The sequence below is a fragment of the Macrotis lagotis genome, chromosome X (genome assembly GCF_037893015.1).
Source record: "Macrotis lagotis isolate mMagLag1 chromosome X, bilby.v1.9.chrom.fasta, whole genome shotgun sequence".
NCBI lineage: Eukaryota > Metazoa > Chordata > Mammalia > Peramelemorphia > Peramelidae > Macrotis > Macrotis lagotis.
Window position 1 is genome coordinate 396088991 of NC_133666.1, and position 19465 is coordinate 396108455.

Below are 19465 nucleotides of genomic sequence, written 5' to 3' on the forward strand. Positions count from 1 at the left end.
GCTCGCGTTCGGGACTCGGCCCGTAAGGTGATCCGGCCCAGCCCGCCGCCGTCACGCACCCCTCCTCTGGCCCTTTCCTTCATCCCGGGGCAGTTTGGGGCTTCCCGGAGCATCGGCGGCGGGCTAGCACCCTGACGTCTGTGGACTCCGGCCCGCCCTCGCACGCCCCTGCAAAGGCTTTCCTTGCCCACGGGACAAGCGGGTGCCCTCCTGCAGCGCAGCCGGCTCCTGGGCCAGAGGTCATCCGGAGCCACTGACCCGGAGGGCTGATTCATAGCGCGGCCACGGCTTGGCGATGCCCACGGCTTCTGGGGGTTGGTCCCTTGGAAAGTCTCCAGGAGCGCGGCTGCGGGCGTGAAGGCGAGAAGGGCGGGCGCCGCGGCGAGGGCGGCGGGCCGGGAGGCGCGCGTCCCGGGGATGAGCCCGAAGTCCGCTCCCGCAGGAGGATCCCCGAAGTAGAAACTGAAAGTAGACCTCCGGCCGGGCACACGGAAGTCGCGGGGCGGCCCGGCGGGGCCCAGGGCCCGCCGGCGGCGCGCACCGCCCTCCCCCGGGATGGACGAAGCGGCGGGCGCGGCGCGGCGGGGGCCGGTCAGCCGTCCGGCCCGGCGGGCGCGGCGCGCACTCCCGTGAAGCTCGGCGGCGGCGGCGGCGGCCCGCGCGGGCCATGAGACTCTGCTGCCGCCAGCATGAGCGCGGCCGGCTCCTGCAGCGCACGCAGACCATGCTCCGCGGTAAGCGCGACAGGCAGTGCGCCGCCGCCGCGCCGGGCCCTCCGCGCCCTCCGGCCCCGCGCCCCCCCCCCCCCGCCGCCCGCTCCCGCCGGACCCGCCCCCCGCGGCCCTGCCCGCTCCCTCGGGCGCGCGGCGCCGGCCGCCCCGACGGCTCCTCCGCCCCAGGGAGAGCGCGGCCGCGGCGCCCTTTTAAAGCCCGCTCCGGCGCCGGCCGGCAAGCCCCGGGCTCTCCGCCGCGCGCCGAGATTCCCGCGGTGACGGCTGTGCTGGGCTCGGCGCCCGGAGCCCGGCGGGAGGCCCCCGAGGAGGCAGCGCGCAGAGCCCCGCCGCCCGGGGGTTCTCCCGGAGGAGGCGCGACCGAGGCTGCCCCGGGGCCAGGCTGCCCCGAGCGAGGCTGCCCCGGGACCAGGCTGCCCCGGGGCCAGGCTGCCCCGAGCGAGGCTGCCCCGGGACCAGGCTGCCCCGGGACCAGGCTGCCCCGAGCCCAGGCTGCTCCGGGACCAGGCTGCCCCGAGCGAGGCTGCCCCGGGGCCAGGCTGCCCCGAGCCCAGGCTGCTCCGGGACCAGGCTGCCCCGAGCCCAGGCTGCCCCGAGCGAGGCTGCCCCGAATGAGGCTGCTCCCGCCACTCCCCCAGCCCAGGCGGGTCCACTGCTCCCGGACAGCGCAAAGGGCAGGCAGGTTTATGGCAGTTGGGGGGGGGGGGGCAGGGGAACGGCCGAGTGAGCTCCGTCTCCCCAAGGAGACATGAGCCCAGGGGCCCGGAGGAGGCGCGGCCGCCGCCACTCTCCTCACGCGCCCTTCACATCACAGGGGGAGCCGCGCGGCGGCCCCCGAGCTCCCGCCCGGTGACTGGGGGGGCGGCCCCCGGCCCGTGCCGGGAGAAAAGGTAGGTCTGTGCTTGTGGACAGGAGGTTCCTTGGTGAGGAAAAATAAAGTGTCTGTGAGTGTCTGTGTGTAGTATCTGTGAGAGTGTCTGTGTATGTCTCTGAGTGTCTTGTGTGTCTGTCAGTGTGTCTGTCATTGTCACTGTGTCTGAGTGTGTCTGGAAGTGAACCTCTGTGTGTCTGTGAGTGTGTCTCTGTGTGTCTGTGTAGTATGTGTGTGTGTCTGTGTCTGTCATGTGTCCATGAGTGTCTGGGTGAGGTGTGTGTCTTTGAGTGTCTGTGTGTCTGTAGTGTGTGTGTGTGTGTCTGTGATATGTGTGTCTGTGAGTGTGTCTATGTGTCTCTGTGTAGTGTGTGTATATGTGAGTCTGCATGTGTCCATACATATCTCTCTGTGTGTGATGGAAATTAATCTGAAATATAAATTCTCAGAGTTCCCCCCCAACTAGGATCAATAATTCATCACAATTCAATTCATCACCTCAATTCTCAGCCTTTCTCCAAATCTCCAATCAGAATTTTCTAACCCCCAAATCCATTTGTAGCTTTGATTCTGTTGTGAAATAGGAGAAAAGATTAAAATAAGCACTATCATTGATAATGTTTTGACATACTAGCTAAATCTCTTTGTAGTCAGTACTATAAATTGATTTTTAAATGGTTAAGAAAAGTTAATATTCTATGCCAATAAGAGAGATAATAAGAGAAAAAATGATTTTCAATAAGATTTTGCCTGCCCTTATCAATTGGGGAATAGTTTGCTATTTAAAATTTCTGGATTCTGTTTTTGATATAGGAAGTAGAAAGAGAAAGACCAGGAAGAGGGAGTAACTTGAGGATATGGGAATGTGTTATCAAAAAAAAATGTAGGGAAGAAATTGGAAAGGATGGCAGGATAGAGCTGTTCATAACACCACACACTATCTCCCCCAGTAAATTGGATATTTTTATTTGGGGCAGAAAGCTGAAAAAGAGAATTTCATGGAATCCTAGAACTGAACAGTTGGGAGGGATCTCCCCTCCAAGGTACCCATACTCACATATTTGTAGACTTTTGTCAAAGCACTAAATAATGCTATTTGGAAAATATTTATGAAATTTTATTTTCTGAAAGCAGATGAAATAAGAAATAAGCAGCTTAGCTAGAACATACTTCCCCACACTGGAAAAGAGACATTTTTTGAATTTATTGAGAATTGTTTTCTCTTTATCCTTTTTCTTTTTTGTGTTGAAGATGAAAAATGTGCTGTCATCAAGGTTTAAAAATGGGTAAGAGCAACATTCAGTCAAAAGTACTTAAAAGTAAAAGTTCTTCTTTAAACTAGTCCCAACTTGAAATGACTTACCAACACACCCTTCCCCCCTGAAAATCCTTTTATTTTGATGTTGAATTAACTGAATCAATGTCAAAGATGAATAAAATATAACAAGCAAAATAAAAAGGAGACTAGGGAAGAGTATGGAGCCAAACTTGGGAACAATCTTCTCTTCATTTAATTCTTGATTCATATAACTGTCTCATGAGGAGTAGATAGACCTTAGGTAGAAACTTACTAGTGTACTACACTGTAAATATTTATGGCTTAATCTATTTTGATGAACTTTGCCTTTAGAGAGATGAATCATTCATGCAGGAATTTTGGTAAAGAATGCTGATGTTAGAGTCAGAATCCTCAAGTTCAGATACCACCTCTGATAGAACCTGTTGGGTCTTGCTAGGTCTCAGTTTCCTAATAAGTCAAATAAGAAGATTGGGCTAGATGGTCTCTGAGGTTACTTCTAGCACCAGATCTATGTTGCTGTGACTTCCCACTCACAGCCCCAATTCTTATTTCTTTGTTTTATAAATAAATACAGTATCTGAAGCTTTTGGATAATAATGCCATACATGAAAAATAAAGCTTGGAAAAGAAAAAAAGTTGTTTGATATAATTATGATTATATATATATATATATGTATATATATATATATATATATTCAAAATGATGTGCCATGAAAACAATTAGAGATGAAAAGGAAAAGAGAGGACACTGCTCTGGGTTTATGGGGAGTGACAGTTGAATAAAAAGCTCTTAATTGAGGAAGATGTTAAAAGTAGAAATTAGCCCTTCTAATACATTGGTTCAGCAAGGTAGCCAATTTAAAATTGCAAATTACAAAACCAAAAATCTAAAGTGTTTTCAGTTTGGTCAGTTCTAGGTATGTTGTGCCCCCTGGTCTACCAAAAACAAAACAAAAAAATGTTCTCCTTGCAAGAAGGATAGAGTGAATATAAAGAACATGTTTCATAATATGTTTTGAAACAAAGGAAGAGTTCCTAGTGAAATGCTAGGGGAAAAGTAGCAAATAAACATCATCAGCACTAGATAATGATGAAAAGCAAAACTTCTAAAGGGCACCACGGCTTAGTAGATAAGGTCCTAGAATTGAAGTCTGAAAGGTTTGTGTTCAAATTGCATCTCACACAATACACTTAGAAGCTATGTAACCCTGGGCAAGTCATTTAACCCCTCTATGCCATAATTCCCCTAATCTGTACAAAGAGGAGGTTGAACTCAATAGCTTCTAAGGTCCTTTCTGCTCTAAATCATTAATCCTATGATCCCTTTTAATTCTAAGTTTTATAATGATGGACACAACAAAAAGGTTAGAAGTTAGTAAAAAGTAAAGATGTAATTTATTTTTTCCTCCAAATTCACATACCCCGATATCTATAGATTGGTGACCCATGGAACCTTGATCTAGGAATTCTGAGTATTTTAATAGCCTCCTGGAGCATTTAACATGTGTACCATATAATAAAATACTTGATCCTATCAGGTCTTTTTCCCTTTTATTTATTCCATGTGTGTTTGCTGGCCCCCCAAAAATAACAAGCTAGTTTTCTGCTTGAGGACAGGACTTAGATTTTTAGCCTCTGAAAAAAAAATCAGCTTTTCTCCCAGCACAATACCAAGTACACAACGAGGCAATTATATGTGAGTTTGGATTTGAACTCCTTTGTATATGTCCTCCTGATTCTAGGGCTGGTACTCTATCCACTATACCATCTAGCTGCCCCAGTTTCCTCATTTTTAAAATGACAAAGTTGGATTAAATGCCCTCTAAGGATTCTTCCTACTCAAAATCTATGTTCTTTGAATTATGCAGATGAGAAAACTGAGGCTTCAAGAAGGAAAAGGATTTACTCAAGTCCACATCAGTAACTAATAAAATTAGGACTAATACCTGTGTTTCCTGCCCAATTTGGGGTGTTTATTTCCACAAATCTCCATAGAATATCTTGCTTGCTACATGACTGTGCATAATTGATCACAGTCATTATATCAGGGGTTGGTAGACTATGGCCTAAGAGCCAAAGGGCCCATCATCTGCTTCTGTATAGCCCACTAGCTGAGAATATGTTTTGTACTTTTAACTGCAATAAAATTTTATTTTTAAAAAGAATGAAAAATCATTCTTAGTTCACTAGTCATACAAAAAGAGCTAGATGGATTTAGTCTGTGGACAATACTTTGCAAATTACAAATTGAGTTCTATGAACTACTTGTGGTAGTGAGCTCAGCAATGTCAACAAGCACAGTGACTAATTGAAAAATGCTAAGTTGATGTTTGATTTCAATATTCATATTTTCAGAATGTCAGAAAAAATTTTTGAAAGTTTCATAATGTGCGTGTGTGAGAGTAACTAATTCAATCAATTCTGACTAATTCAAGAAGACATTGTTCAAGGGGCTAACTGTGTAAAGACAAAAATGAAAAATAGCCTGTGCCCTCAAGGAACACACATTTTATTTGAGGGATATAAAATTTACAAATAAAAGGAAATACAAGAAAATTTGAAAGGGAGAGGACACTTCTAATAATGATTCATTCATTCATAGGGAATCCAATGATAACAGACAGTCAATGATGAACAATTCATTTATAATTTTTAAGTGAAATTTCTCTTTTACAGAAGATGACAAAAACTCCCTGGAATAGAAACCAATCTCGGTTAGGAATCCCCTTTTCTATTTCAGGAAACTGCAAGAAACATTACATCTGAATTCACATTATCTTATTCAGTTCTTATCCATCCTTCAGGATTGGAAAGATGAACAGGAATCATTTTTATCCATTTGGTTCATAGCCAAAACCAACTTCTGATTCCTAGAGAAGTTGCACAGTTAACCCTCCCTTGACTGCTCATGTGTTTCAGTACACCTCCTGGGGAGTAGCTGAGAAATCTCAAGAGGATTTTGTCTAAGGTAGAGTGATTATTGTTGTTTATCTCAAAGTAGACCATCAGGGAGGTGTCTTTTGCATAGTATTTTACCCTGAGAGCAGTTAGGTCAGTATGGAGTGAATAGGGTGACAATGGAACTGAAGTCCTGAAGACCTATATGCAGCTTTAGACACTTAACTAACAAGATAATTATGAAGTCACTTAATCCTCTTTGCCTCAGTTTCCTCTCCTGTAAAATGAACTAGAGAAGAAAATAACAGACCATTCTAGTCTTTGTTAAGAAAACCCCAAAGGAGTCATAAAATGACTGAAAAAATGACTAAATAACAGCTCCTGCTAGTAACATTAATGTTTTGCTCTATTAAGGATGGGTGGGGGAGGAGACTGGATATCAAGCTATAGAAAACAAGAACTTACAAGCCTGGAAAGTCTGCCAGACCATTATGGGAATTTGCCCAGCCTGAAGAAATAGCCCTGCCATCTTTTGCTGGGAGTCAGGGTGTCAGAGAACCTGTCCAACCCGCACTGTAGGAGTTTCTTTCAATTTCACTGACAGCTCCATATACATTAACAGTGTGAATAAGAAGCTGAAAGATGTCATGGAAGGCTGATAACTTTGGTATCAGAGAACCAGGGCTCAAATCTCAGTTTTGTCATTTAATATTTGGACAAATCATGTAACTTCTCAGGACCTGTTTCTTCAAAGTCTTTTCTAGTTATGAATCTCTGATCATATTATTAGTCCTTATTGTCAGTTGTCACTCCTGAGGTTGGAACAAAAGTGCAAAGGGTTTGTATTTTAACTTGATCAAGTAGAATCTTACTATCAATACCAACTTTGGAGTTAGAGAACTGATTTCACTTTCTGGCTCTGCTAACCCTAATATATATTCCTATGTGACCTTATCCCTTATAAATCTCACTTTTTCCATCTATAAAATAAAGAATTGTACTAGATAGATAAGATATCTATCTTCTGCTCCTAAGATTCAAACCTCATTTCAGAAACATACTGTATGAGCCTATGTAAGTCATTTAATCTCTATAAAACAAAGGAATCTTCCAGATCTATATCTATAATCCTATAAATTTAGGCCCTTTCCAACTCTACATGTATGGTTTTATGATCCTAAAGCATACTAACCCTCACAACTGGTTGGGGCTCTGGCTATTTATTTATTTACATAATGAAATTAGTTTTTTTTCAGTGTTTTGCATTAAGCCATGGGAGAAAATATAAATGAGACATGGTATTTACCTGCAATGACTCTAATAAAACTGATACATTAGAAAGATTAATAGTTTAAATTGGCTAGAATGGAAAGAAATTGAGGAAAAATAGTATAATATAAGGCTAATTATATATATATATATATATATACATATATATATATGTATATATATATATATATATATATATATATTAGAGCCAAACTTTTGGCAGGTTTTTGAAAAAGTAGAATAATATGAACAGATACACTCCTGTAAAAACAAAATAAAACATGTTATTTAACATTTCAAAGAATTGCATGATGGATCAAGTGGTTTGCTAACCACCAGTATGATAGATTTTAAGCACATGAATTCCATAAAGATCAAGGTATGAATTTGAAAGATTAGCCTTCCATGTTCCCAACTCATTCATCTTCCTTAATTGCTCTTAAACTAAAAATAAAAAATATATGAAAAGGAATAAAATAATAGAAAAATATAAATTTCTAATTTGTTGTAGCAGGACACTAAATTATCCTGAGAGCACCTCTAATAATGTTATTAATTAATAATTAATCCCCAGGATTGAGTGAATGTTGGCATACACCAGATCAGAAAAGAATAACTTATCAAATGAACAAGGTAGAATTCATGCTCATTGATTTCATTTGGAAAGGTTACAGAGTCTTCCTTCTCTTCTTGTTGATCATTTTCCTCTTCTTCCTCTTCCTCCTTCTTCCCACTTCCCTTTAGCATCACACCCTATGCTAGGCACACTGAATATAGCATTTCAGATGATAATATCTTTCAATTTTATATATCTTTTTGGTGGAAGTATCACCTTCTTCAGATGATGTGGTGTGTTGGAGAGGGAATAAAAGTTGTCAAACAGAACTGAGGAAACAAAGTTTATAGTGATTTTTTTCCTAGTAATTCTGAGGGATCCATAATGTAATTATATTATCCCTATTTTATAAATGAGGAACTTGGGGAATAGAGGTTGAATGACTTGCTTGTTTCTACACAGATGGAAGAATAGTGCAAGAGATCTAGAATCAGATGACCCAAGTTTCTGTCACTTAGAATTTTGGACAAGTCACTTTACTTGTCTGGGATTCATCTGTAAAATGAAACTGTTAGATTATATATGAATAGATGTTTGTAACATATTGTAATAATTTTGAGTGCTATTTTATTTAGGATTTTTGCATCCAGATTCATTAATGAAATTTATCTTCACAGTTTTCACTCTTTATGGTTTAGGTATCAGTATTTTATTTGTTCCATAAAAGGAATTTAGTAGGATCCCTCCTTTACCTATTATACCAAATAATTTATTTAATATTGTTATTAGTTTTTCCTTTAAATATTTAACAGAATTCATATGTAAATCTTTCTGGTTCTTGCACTTTTCTTTTAGGAAGCACATTTATGGCCTGTTCAGTTTTCTTTTTCTAAACTAGGTCTATTTAGATATTTTACTTGCTCTTTAAAGTAGGCAATTTATATTTTTGTCGTTATTCTTCCATTTCACTTAAATTGTTAAATTTATCACATATCATTGGGCAAAATAATTCTTTATAATTGCTTTACTTTCATCTCCATAAGTGGTATATTCACCCTTTTCATGATTGATACCATTGATTTGCCTTCCCTTTGTTTTTATCAAATCAACCCATTTATCTGTTTCTTATAAAAACCATCTCTAGTTTAATTTGTTAATTCAATGACTGTCTAATTATCAATTTTATTAATCTCACTTTTAATTTTTAGGATTTCCATGTTAGTACCTAATTGGGGGTTTTTAATTTGTTATTTTCCTAGTTTATTATTTGGAATAATAGGTAAAGGAGGGATCCTACTAAATCCCTTTTTATGAAACAAAATATGATGCTGATACCTAAACCAGGAAGAGTAAAACAGTAAAGATCAATTTCATTAATGCATATGGATGCAAAAATACTAAATAAAATACTAGCTAAAAGTATTACAATATATTACAAAAATCTTTCTGCTTTCAGGTAAACTAACAATTCGTACATTGTTTCTCTTTGATCGGTTCTACAGATCAGTTGCTCTTCTCATTGAGATGTTTCAAATTCTCTTCTATATTTTATAGTTTTACTCTTTTAATATTTCATTATACTTGCTCAACTCTAGTTTTAAGTAATTATTTTCTTCCTTAAGATTTTGGGTCTCTTTTTCCATTTGGTTAACTTTTTTTCATAATTTTTTTGATTGCTTTTATTTGATTTTTAAATTCCTAAGTTCTTTCAATAATTCTTTGTGGTCCTGTGACGATTAGACATTATGCTCAGCAATTGGAGTGGTCTTTCATTTCACTATCTTCCTCTGTATATCTTCTTTAACACAAAACTATCTATGATTGGGTTCTTTTTCCTTTGTTTACTCATTTTTATTTTTTATTTTGTTTTATTTTTAGCAGCTTATAATTGGGGTGGTTGTTTGTTTTGCAAGGCAATGGTTTTAAATAACTTGCAGGTAACACAAATAAGAAAGTATTATATGTCTGAGGCCAGATAAGAACTCAAGTCCTCCTGACTCCAGAGCTAGCATTCAATCCACTGTGCCACCTAGCTGTCCCTACAGCTAATTATTATTATTATCATTATTATCAAGTATTAATCCCTAGTTGTGGGTAATATCATCATAGCTTCTGATCCTCCTTACTTTTGTTTTCTGGATTCTATCTGGGGGCTCAACCTCAGGGATTCCTTTCTTCTTCCCTTAAACAACACTTAAACTCTAGTCATGCTGTCCCAGAAATGTTTTTGCTTCCCTTGTATGGCACTTACTAAGTGGTGCTTGCTACTCCCTGACCATAGTTAAAACCCAGGGTTAGTCAACACCACCAAGCTTGACTTCTAGGAAAAGAGTTGGGTAAAAGAAGATCCTTCCACCACTCAGTCTTCTGCTATTCCCTGAATGAAAGTTTGTGAGGTAAAAAAAGTTCATGAGGTGACAATTCCTAGGGATGCAATGTTAATAGTTGCTGAGATGAAATTTCTAGGAGCTATAAATGGGGTAAAATTTGAGGAGAAATTTATTGAGGTCTAGTCTGCTTCCCTCAGAGCCCACTGTTGCCCTAGAAATGTTTGTACTTCATTCAGGCCATCTCTCACCACTTAGAGTTTTTTCTGAGGTCCTCTAATGTTGGTGTAGGAAAACAACTCTTTATCTCTTTATTTTTGCTGCTTTTCACTCATTTCATGTGATTTTCTGTCTGTGGAAGAAATCCAGAGAGCCAGAAATTTCTGACCTACTTTGCCATCTTCTCAGGAATGTCTCTTACATTAAATACTTAAATACTTCCAAGGTACTTTAAATACTTCCAAGGTACTTTTCAACTCAAGATCAATGGCCTGAGGAATATATTTCAGTGAATATCACTCAGAATTTCACATTAATTACAAATAATGCCAATTGTATGAGATATGAATTTGAGAAAAAATCTATCTCTCCAAATTTCCCAAAAGCATATTTGAAATTATGCAATTGTTATTCCTTTTGTTTAAATAAGGCTTCCTATTAAAATGTTAATAATAAAGCCATTATCACATTTCTACTTCTGAATAAATTAGATTATTAGGTCCTTTTTTTACAAATTAATCAATTAGGCACAAACTTTTAGACAACCCAATAGAGAAAGAGCAGTATGGCAGTAGGTACCTTTTGTCTAAGGTACCATGATGGAAATAGAAGGCATTGAAAAGGGGGATTTAGAAGTGTCCAGAGGCAGACTTTACCAAAATTATCATCCTTATCACTGTCATTATATCATAATTTATAAGCAATATTTTAAAACAATATATAGAAACTTTACTCCAGAGTTCAAGATCAGTGAGCCTGCAAGAGAATGGGATTACATAAAGATTTTATATTAAGCTTCAAATAATAAGTATTTTATCTACTTTTGTAATAGTCCAGAAACCTTTAAATATATGTAAAAGAATAATCTTATACTGACAACTTGTCTTATCAAAAATAGATAAAAATTCAATAACCATTAGAATAAAGATATAGCAAAATGTATTTTCCAAGTATTTCAGTTAATAATATGTTTACTATATATAAAACATTCATAATTTTTATCACTAAAAATCTATAAACATTTAAGAATATAATATATTAGAGGAGGAGAAAAAAGGTAGCATCAAAAAACTTCCAGGCTCTTAGTATAAAATCATTAATTATCAAATAGAACATTTAAGTGGCACAGTGGAAAAAACATCACCCTTGGAGGTAAGAGGACCTGAGCTCAAATTTGGTCTCAGATATTTACTATCTGTGTGACCCTAGGAAAGTTATTTAACCCTTTTTTACTAATTTCCTCATTCTGTAAAATAAGTTGGAGAAGGAAATGGAAAAAACCCTCTAACACCTTTGCCAAGAAAACCCCAAATGGGTCATGGAGAGTTGAACATGAATGAAACAACTCAACAATAACAAAACGTATTGAACAAGCCAAATCTCTTTTATTGGATTTACAAAGTCTTTGATTCAGTTCCACACTCACGACTCATTTATATCTTGAAAATATGTAAAAAAAAGATTCAAGTACAGTGAAAATATTTAATATCTCCATGAAAAACTATTCTCAGGGCAGCTAGGTGGCACAGTGGATAATTACCGGCCCTGGAGTCAGGAGTACCTGATTTCAAATCCGGCCTCAGACACTTAATAATTACCTAGCTGTGTGGCCTTTGGCAAGCCACTTAACCCCATTGCCTTTCAAAAAAAAAAAAACTTAAAAAAACTAAAAAAAACCTATTCTCTATTTGAAATTACCACCTATAAAATAATGTCAAAAATAATCAGTACCAAAAATGGCTTTTTTTTTCAGGGAGTTTGAGCCTATTATGGTTCTACCTAGTTAAATTCCATGATCATGTCTTTTATAGAATGAAGTATGGCTTCCAGAGTAAAAAGGGACTAAAACCAAAACATTGCTTATGAATTATTTCATGTACATGGATGTCAAAGACATCAAACTCTATGGCAACACGCACACACACACACACACACACACACATACATACATACAGAGACCTCCTACACTAAATGAAATTAAAATATCATTTGGATTCAATAAGTGTAAAATTTTAAATACATGTTCAGGAAAGATAAACTGATGACTTCAAGCTCAAATTTTGAGGCCAAAGGAAACCAATGGATATAAGTGATACTTACAACTTACTTGTTGTAAATAAAATTCATGTTTTGTCTTAAAAACTATATTAGATGATTTCTAAGAAAGTCCTTTTAAATATTAATATCTCCAAGATCCAGCAGCATATACGGCAGCAATACCTTGGTCTCTCTCAGTCCAAAATATATCAATCACAAAGTTATTATGAAAAGATTACAGTTGGACAACGGAAAAAATGAGACTTTCTGGTTGATATAAGTATAAATTTCAAAGCTCAAGGGGAAGAACACATTTTTAAAAAAATATAATTCCAGTATTAATTTAAACATTTGGAACATAAAATGTACCATAGCAGATTTGAAAAAAAAAATGTGTTTTGTGTGTTCTGAACTAAAAACCTGTGCCTTATTAATAGAGGGCTCCTCACCCAGGTCAGCCAGTTATACAAAGGTTAGCACTTATTCATACAAAAGGAGGAAGAATATTGATAGCTATTCTCATAGCCCACAACATACAGGCCAAAAGCTTATAGAAACATATTTTCAGCAAGTGGACATCAAATCACCAAGAAATATTAAAGACTGACAAAAGGTATATGAAACTGAATTTTTTAATTGTACTCAAAACAGGCTTTACCTCTGGGTAGAATCTACTAATCAATTAAGATTCAAGAGTGAAATCACAGTACCCTCTAAAATGATATCCAAATAAACTCAAACAATGATGTGTTGACAAAGAGGTATCAAAAATGACTTAATTACATGAGGTTGTTTACAGAATAGCAATTCAGGATTATGTGATTGCCACCAGAAATCCCAGAAAAGTTATCCTTAAAAGTTATCCTTATTAACAGATGAAAATTATGCAAGATATCAATCTAAATTATGTAAGATATCATTACAAGCTAAAAAAATTTAATAACTGCCAAATATACCTAGAAAGACATAACTGGTAGAGATTATGCATTTGAGCCTCATTGTCTTGCATGGACTGACAAGTGACAAATCACCACATTCATCACAAACACAGAAGGTAAAAGTGATAAATATTGTTGTCATAATAGAAAGAATAGTTGATAACAGTTATCTAAAATTAAAATGTGCTACCACATGAAATAATGAGCTGTCTTTAACTAGAGTACTTAGACATAGAGTAGATGAAATCTTGCTAGAATTGTTGTAAATAAAATTCATGTTTTGGGTAAAAACTGTATTAGATGATTTCTAAGGAAGTTTTTTTTTAAATATTAGTCAATGTCTCCAAGATCCAGCAGCATAATTTTTCCAAAGTTCTGATATACAGGGCTCAAAACTAATGAAAAAAAGTCATAATCTAAATCTTGTCCTGTTCAAAAGATGAGAATGAATGATGGGGACTAAATTTTCAACAAGCCCAGATCATAAGGTTAGTTGTGCCTTCCCACATTTTAATAGGAAACCATATATACCTTGAAAGGCAGCAATAAGCAATGTCACCCCAAGTTAATTGTAAAGCAATCAGACAAGTTGATTTTTCCCCCATTCTAACAGAAATTTTTAAAAAACTTGTTTTTATTTTTAACAAATATGATGGGCACTTCTATTTATAGAGAACCAGGGTTAGAGTTAGGAAGACTGGAATTCAAATCCAATCCCAGATATTTATTTTCTGTGTGACCTTGAACAAGTTACTTAATCTTTGTTTGTCTCAGTTCCTCAACTGTAAAATGGGAATAATGATAGCCACTTACCTTCTAGGATTCTTGTGAGAATCAAATGAAATAATACTTATAAAGCCCTTAGTACAGTGGCTGGTACTTAAAAAGTATTATAGAAATGTTGGCTATTATTAAGTCTCCTAACAGATGTGTGTATGTGTACATACATACATACATACATACATAAATACATACATAAAATAATCAAGATATAGATATTGAGATATAGTTGTAGCTATTCCTTCTTCATGGTGGAATTTAGGAGTGTGGCAACCTGAAGATATGGAAAATCCAAGTAAAATTTTTTTGGACCTCCCTTCATACCAGAGAAGAAGTTTGAATTATTTTGATATTAAAAGATAAAATATGTTGATATGATACAACACTATACAGATATTTTATTCCATTTCTATGTTTCTAAGCTTTTTCTTTGTCATCTGCTGGCCTTCATATGTTATATGTGACTTTCACAAAATTCCCAAAAAATATCTATTTAATTTCTTACACTGACACACAATACATCGAAACTTTGATGGGGGAAAGTCAGAATGTGGAAGGATAAATGTACATATGTATATAGAGATATATTGGATGTACATATATATACATATTCATGTGTAATATGCACATGTGTATATAAATATAGGTGTGTGTATGTATAGACACGTTTGTATATATGTGTGTGTGTATTTATATATTTGTATATATGTATATATAAATATATATATATATATATAATACCAAAAAAATCTAAAAAGACTTAGCTAATATTCTATCCCTAAGGTTCAATTCCACATAGTAACTTGATTCTAAGAAAACCATTGATGTGCCTTACCTCTATCACTCTTATTTAGACTAATCTGATTGAAGTGAAATATCATTGAAATGAAAAGAATCCACATTCCATTATGGCAGTTCTATTCATAATGATGAATTGATTTGGACTTTATTTATCCCAAATAGACAAATTTCACATGAATTATGTAATTATATAATGTGTTTTACTTTTTAGAATGTAGAAATTGACTTATGACATTTAACATTCTTATATGATGTTGAATTCAGTTTTTTTTAGGTCTATCTTTGGAATTCCTTCACTGATCCTTGTACTATTGCCAGTAACTTCTTCTGACTGTGAGATTGAAGATAAAAATAAAACAATGCAAGAGTACGTGAATGTCTTATATGTCAACATTGATAATTTGGTATGTAGCTGTTTTGTTTTTTAATATTTTTATTTGTTGATAACTTTTAAATTGGTCCTGAGACATTAAAATTGTGGATATAAATATATATATATATATGTATATATATATATATATATATATATTCCTTTGCAAGAACTACATACACACATATACACATGACCAGATTAGAATTGCTGTTAGTTATAACATGGGAATCTATGCTTGTTATTTGTTAGTCATCCCTTTCTTTTGTTATGATAAGTAATTTAGAGTTAGAAGACCAAGGTCCTAGTTCCAGGCTTCAAGCCTACATCTATAAACTACAAAACTCTATAAACCTCTTAAGTTGGTAACAGTGAGTAAATTCTTTTGAGACAGATAAATGTTAGTTTTGTTTAATAAATGAATTCTATGCTTTTTTGAATTTTTAATGTTGCTTGAATAATATACCACTGTATCATAAACGAATAAATGACTGAGTGAACAGGTGGATGAATGAAAATCCATGTCTATCTGCTAAGCACTGGAAACACACATGTAAAAGTGGAACTAGGGGCGGCTAGGTGGTGCAGTTGACAGCTGTGTGGCCTTGGGCAAGTCACTTAACCCCATTGCCTTGCAAAAACCCTAAAAAAAAAAAGAAAAGAAAGAAAGAAGAGAGAGGAAACAATGACAAGGCATATTGTGTGACCTACTGGTCTTCCATCTCTCTGGATAAAATAGAGTTTGTAATCCCATCTCATCTAAGCCATGTGAGCAATAAAATAACTTGAATGGTTTCTGGGTAGATTTATCTAGGAGAAGTGTCAAAGGAGGAAAACAAAGGCTAAACTCCCCATGGTGCTGAGTCTTTCATACATTTTGACAATTTGGATGAATTTTATTCTTCAAAATTTCAATGGAGTCATATTCTCAATGGGTTGAATACTCTCTTCTTTCAATCATTTAGATTCCATTAGTCTTCCATGCCATCTTAAATCCTAAATACTAACAATTCTTGACCTCTCTGCTGATCATGTTTACTTCAGAATAGTCTTTCCTCTTTGGGTTTTCTTGGCCCTGCTCTTTACTAATTTTTACTCTTTTCTTTCTGACCATTCTTCATCTTCCTTTATCCCTTCGATATCCAATATCTTACTAACTCTGACTGTGCCCCCAGGTTCACTATGTCATCTCCTCTTATTTCTCTTTACTCTTTCACAGCTCCTGGAGCTTCAATTTCTATCTCTATTCCAATGGCCTCAGTCCAGATATCCAGTCCTAGTCAATCTTCTGAGTTCCAGTCATGTACCTCCCTCTTCCTGTTGGACATTTCAAACATATTTCATAAACAACTCAATATATCCAAAATAGGACTAATCTTTTCTCCAAAACCAGCCACTCTTTTAAATTTCTGTATTATTCACAAGAGCACCACCATCCTGCCAAATCATTTACATCTGTAGCCTCATTGTTATTCTCAGCACTTCATTCTCACTCATCCCATATATCCAGTCATTTGCTAGATCTCATCCTTTCTATCTCCACAGTTTCTCTCATACATGTCCTCCTTCACCAGTTACACAAATGTAATTGTAATTCAAGCTCTCATCATGTCTCACATGGACTATTGTATTAGCTTTCTTTGGTCTCCTTATCTCAAGCATCCTCCCACTTCAATCCATCTTAGCACTATATCCACTGAGGTGACTTTCCTAAAGTGAGGTTGTACCATGTTTTCCCCCCTTTAATAAATTTAGTTGATTCCCTATCACGTCTAGGAGCAAATATAAACTTCTACAGGCATTTACATTTCTACCCAACTTCTTTCCCTCCTATCTTTCTAGTATTTTTAATATATATATTTCTTGCCACACACTGCAGTTCAGCCATATCCCCATACTTTCTCTTTTACACACACAGTATTTCTCCAACCTCTGCCTCCTCATGACTGTGCAATCAATTCTTCCTTCCTTCTTTTTCCTCCCAGAATCAGGCCTGAGTTTGAAAACTCTCTTTGGGGCAGCTAGGTGGCACAATGGATAAAGCACTGGCCCTGGAGTCAGGATTACCTGGGTTCAAATCCAGTCTCAGACACTTAATAATTACCTAGCTGTGTGGCCTTGGGCAAGCCACTTAACCCCATTGCCTTGCAAAAAAAAAAGCTTAAAAAAAAGAAAACTATCTTTAATTTTGAATGCTCACCCTTAAACTCTAGTGTACTCTCTCTCAAAAGTACCTTAGAATTTATTTACATTTTAAATATTTAAATTCACCTTCTGTTCCTTGACAATAGGAACTATTTCATTTTTTATCTGTGGTGCTTAGCACAATGATGGCACAAAGTAGGCACTTAATAAATTTGTACTGAATAATTGTTTGATTGACTATGTAATTCTTTTCCAAATCTTGTCATAAATTCTCCTGAGGATTTATTTACTCAATATGATCTTATTGAATTATTATTATTATTATTAAGGTGTTTTAATTTTTTTAGACAACATGGTATTAATTTTATTATGCCTTAGAATACTATAAAGCCTCTCTCTGTTAATTGTTTAGTTACCACTGAAATGGGGAATGAACTGGGTCCAGAATTTAACAGAAGGGGGAAGTCTGCATCTTCTTCATTAGTTTAGGAATCTGTGACTTTGATGGTATGTTCCCTCCCATATTTGATATGGTAGATGGTCTTCCAGAGATGTCTTTATTGAAAATTGTATAACCTTGAATTAATGAGCCTGTTTGAAATTATTTATCTATATTCTTGAAAAATATTCTCCCATTAATCTGGGACAGGGCAGCTGTTGGCTCTGTAGTATCATTTTTCTCTTTAAGATGTCTTCTTGCTGCTCTTCATTGAGATCAGTTTTTTTGCCAGTGGATTGTCAGCCAAGTTCACTGGGTTTGCTTCCCCTAAAGCCTTAATCTCCATTTCACTCTTGGATCCATGACCTGTTCTCCTCTCTTCTGCTAAGTGTCATAACCCTTCAAAAATAATACCTTTCTTGATTTCCTACCTCTTGATGTCTGTGTCTGTCTGAAAAATGTGTATCTCTTGTAAATTTGATGTTTGCTTCCTGAGATTGCTTAAAATGATAAATTCTCAAAGTGGTTGATGGTATATTTCCTACTGATCAGTCATAACCAAATATGCTGTAATTTGGCTCTAACATAATGATGTCACTTTGGTCATCTTCAATAATAAAGTACAAGAACCAACCAACCAAATGTGTAAGTAAATCCACTGCTAAATGTTATGTCAGATCAGCAGGAGGACATCTCCCATCCCTCAAACTGCCTCTGCCCATGTCAACTAGTATAAATTCAGGGATCTCATTCTAAGGACAGCAAGGTGGCACAGTGGATAGAGTGCCAGATCTGGAAGTAGGAAGACATCTTCCTGAGTTCAAATGGCCTCACTTATGGGCTATGTGACCCTGAGAAAATCATTTTATCTGTTTATCTTAGTTTCCTTATTTGTAAAATGAGCTGGAGAATGAATGAAAATCTTCTTCAATATCTTTGCCAAAAAAAAACCCAATGAGGTCACAAAGAGCTGGACATGGCTTAAACAACTCAACAAAAACTCATTCCACAGAGTTGCCTTGATCCTAGATGCTCTTAAACTCTCATATGTTAAATGACTCCAGCTCTCGCAGCCTTAGTTACTTAAAGATCTCAATGGATCTGGCCAATTTTCAGCCTGCCAGTCCCCTAACTTCACCCCTTCCAATTAAATCAATAAAATTTTCACACTTCATGACATGGACACAAGTGTGTATCATCATGTTACATACCTCAATACTTCTGAGAGCTGACCTTTTGCTTCCTGTGAATGCTTCCATTATGGCAGGGGAGAAGAGTGGTAACAGAATCAGTTGGTCAAAGAATAATTTCTTTTCCCCCACCAATTGCATGTTGTTATTCTCTTAATGATGTTTCTAGTGATGATGTGACTCAAAGGAAAAGATGTATGAAGATTGCAAGTAGCTACTGCAGCATATGGTCAATGATTTCTTGGTTTAGAATTTAAGTTCCGAGAGAGAAGACATTGATTTATTTTTCTCTTCATAGCCACAGTGTTTAACACAGTATCTGAAACATAATTATAACTTAATAAATCCTCTTGATTGATTAATACTAAGAGTAGCAATACAAGGAAATGTATTCTTAGAAAAGGAAATGGGGCAGTTATGTAGTAAGGGCAAGGTTTAGCAAATGGACACAATAAGTCTCACACTAAAGAAAGATGTTTTAAAAGTCCTAGAAGATCTCCCACAGTCTACTTTAGGTAGACCTTTGGTGGAAGATGTACAGGGAACAGAAATTGAATAAGATGAGAATGTATGGCTGGGTTATGACTAGAGGTA

General features: G+C 37.2%; 1 protein-coding gene across 1 annotated transcript in view; it reads left to right on the forward strand.

Moving 5' to 3' along the window:
- The first annotated feature begins 658 nt into the window (after positions 1-658).
- The window catches only part of IL7 (interleukin 7), a 55141-nt gene continuing 36334 nt past the window's right edge, over positions 659-19465 (forward strand). Inside the window, exons 1-2 of the mRNA XM_074199906.1 lie at positions 659-734; positions 14992-15131. Coding sequence (XP_074056007.1) covers positions 668-734; positions 14992-15131 — 207 coding nt within the window. The 5' untranslated portion in view covers positions 659-667. The remainder of the gene's footprint in view (positions 735-14991; positions 15132-19465) is intronic.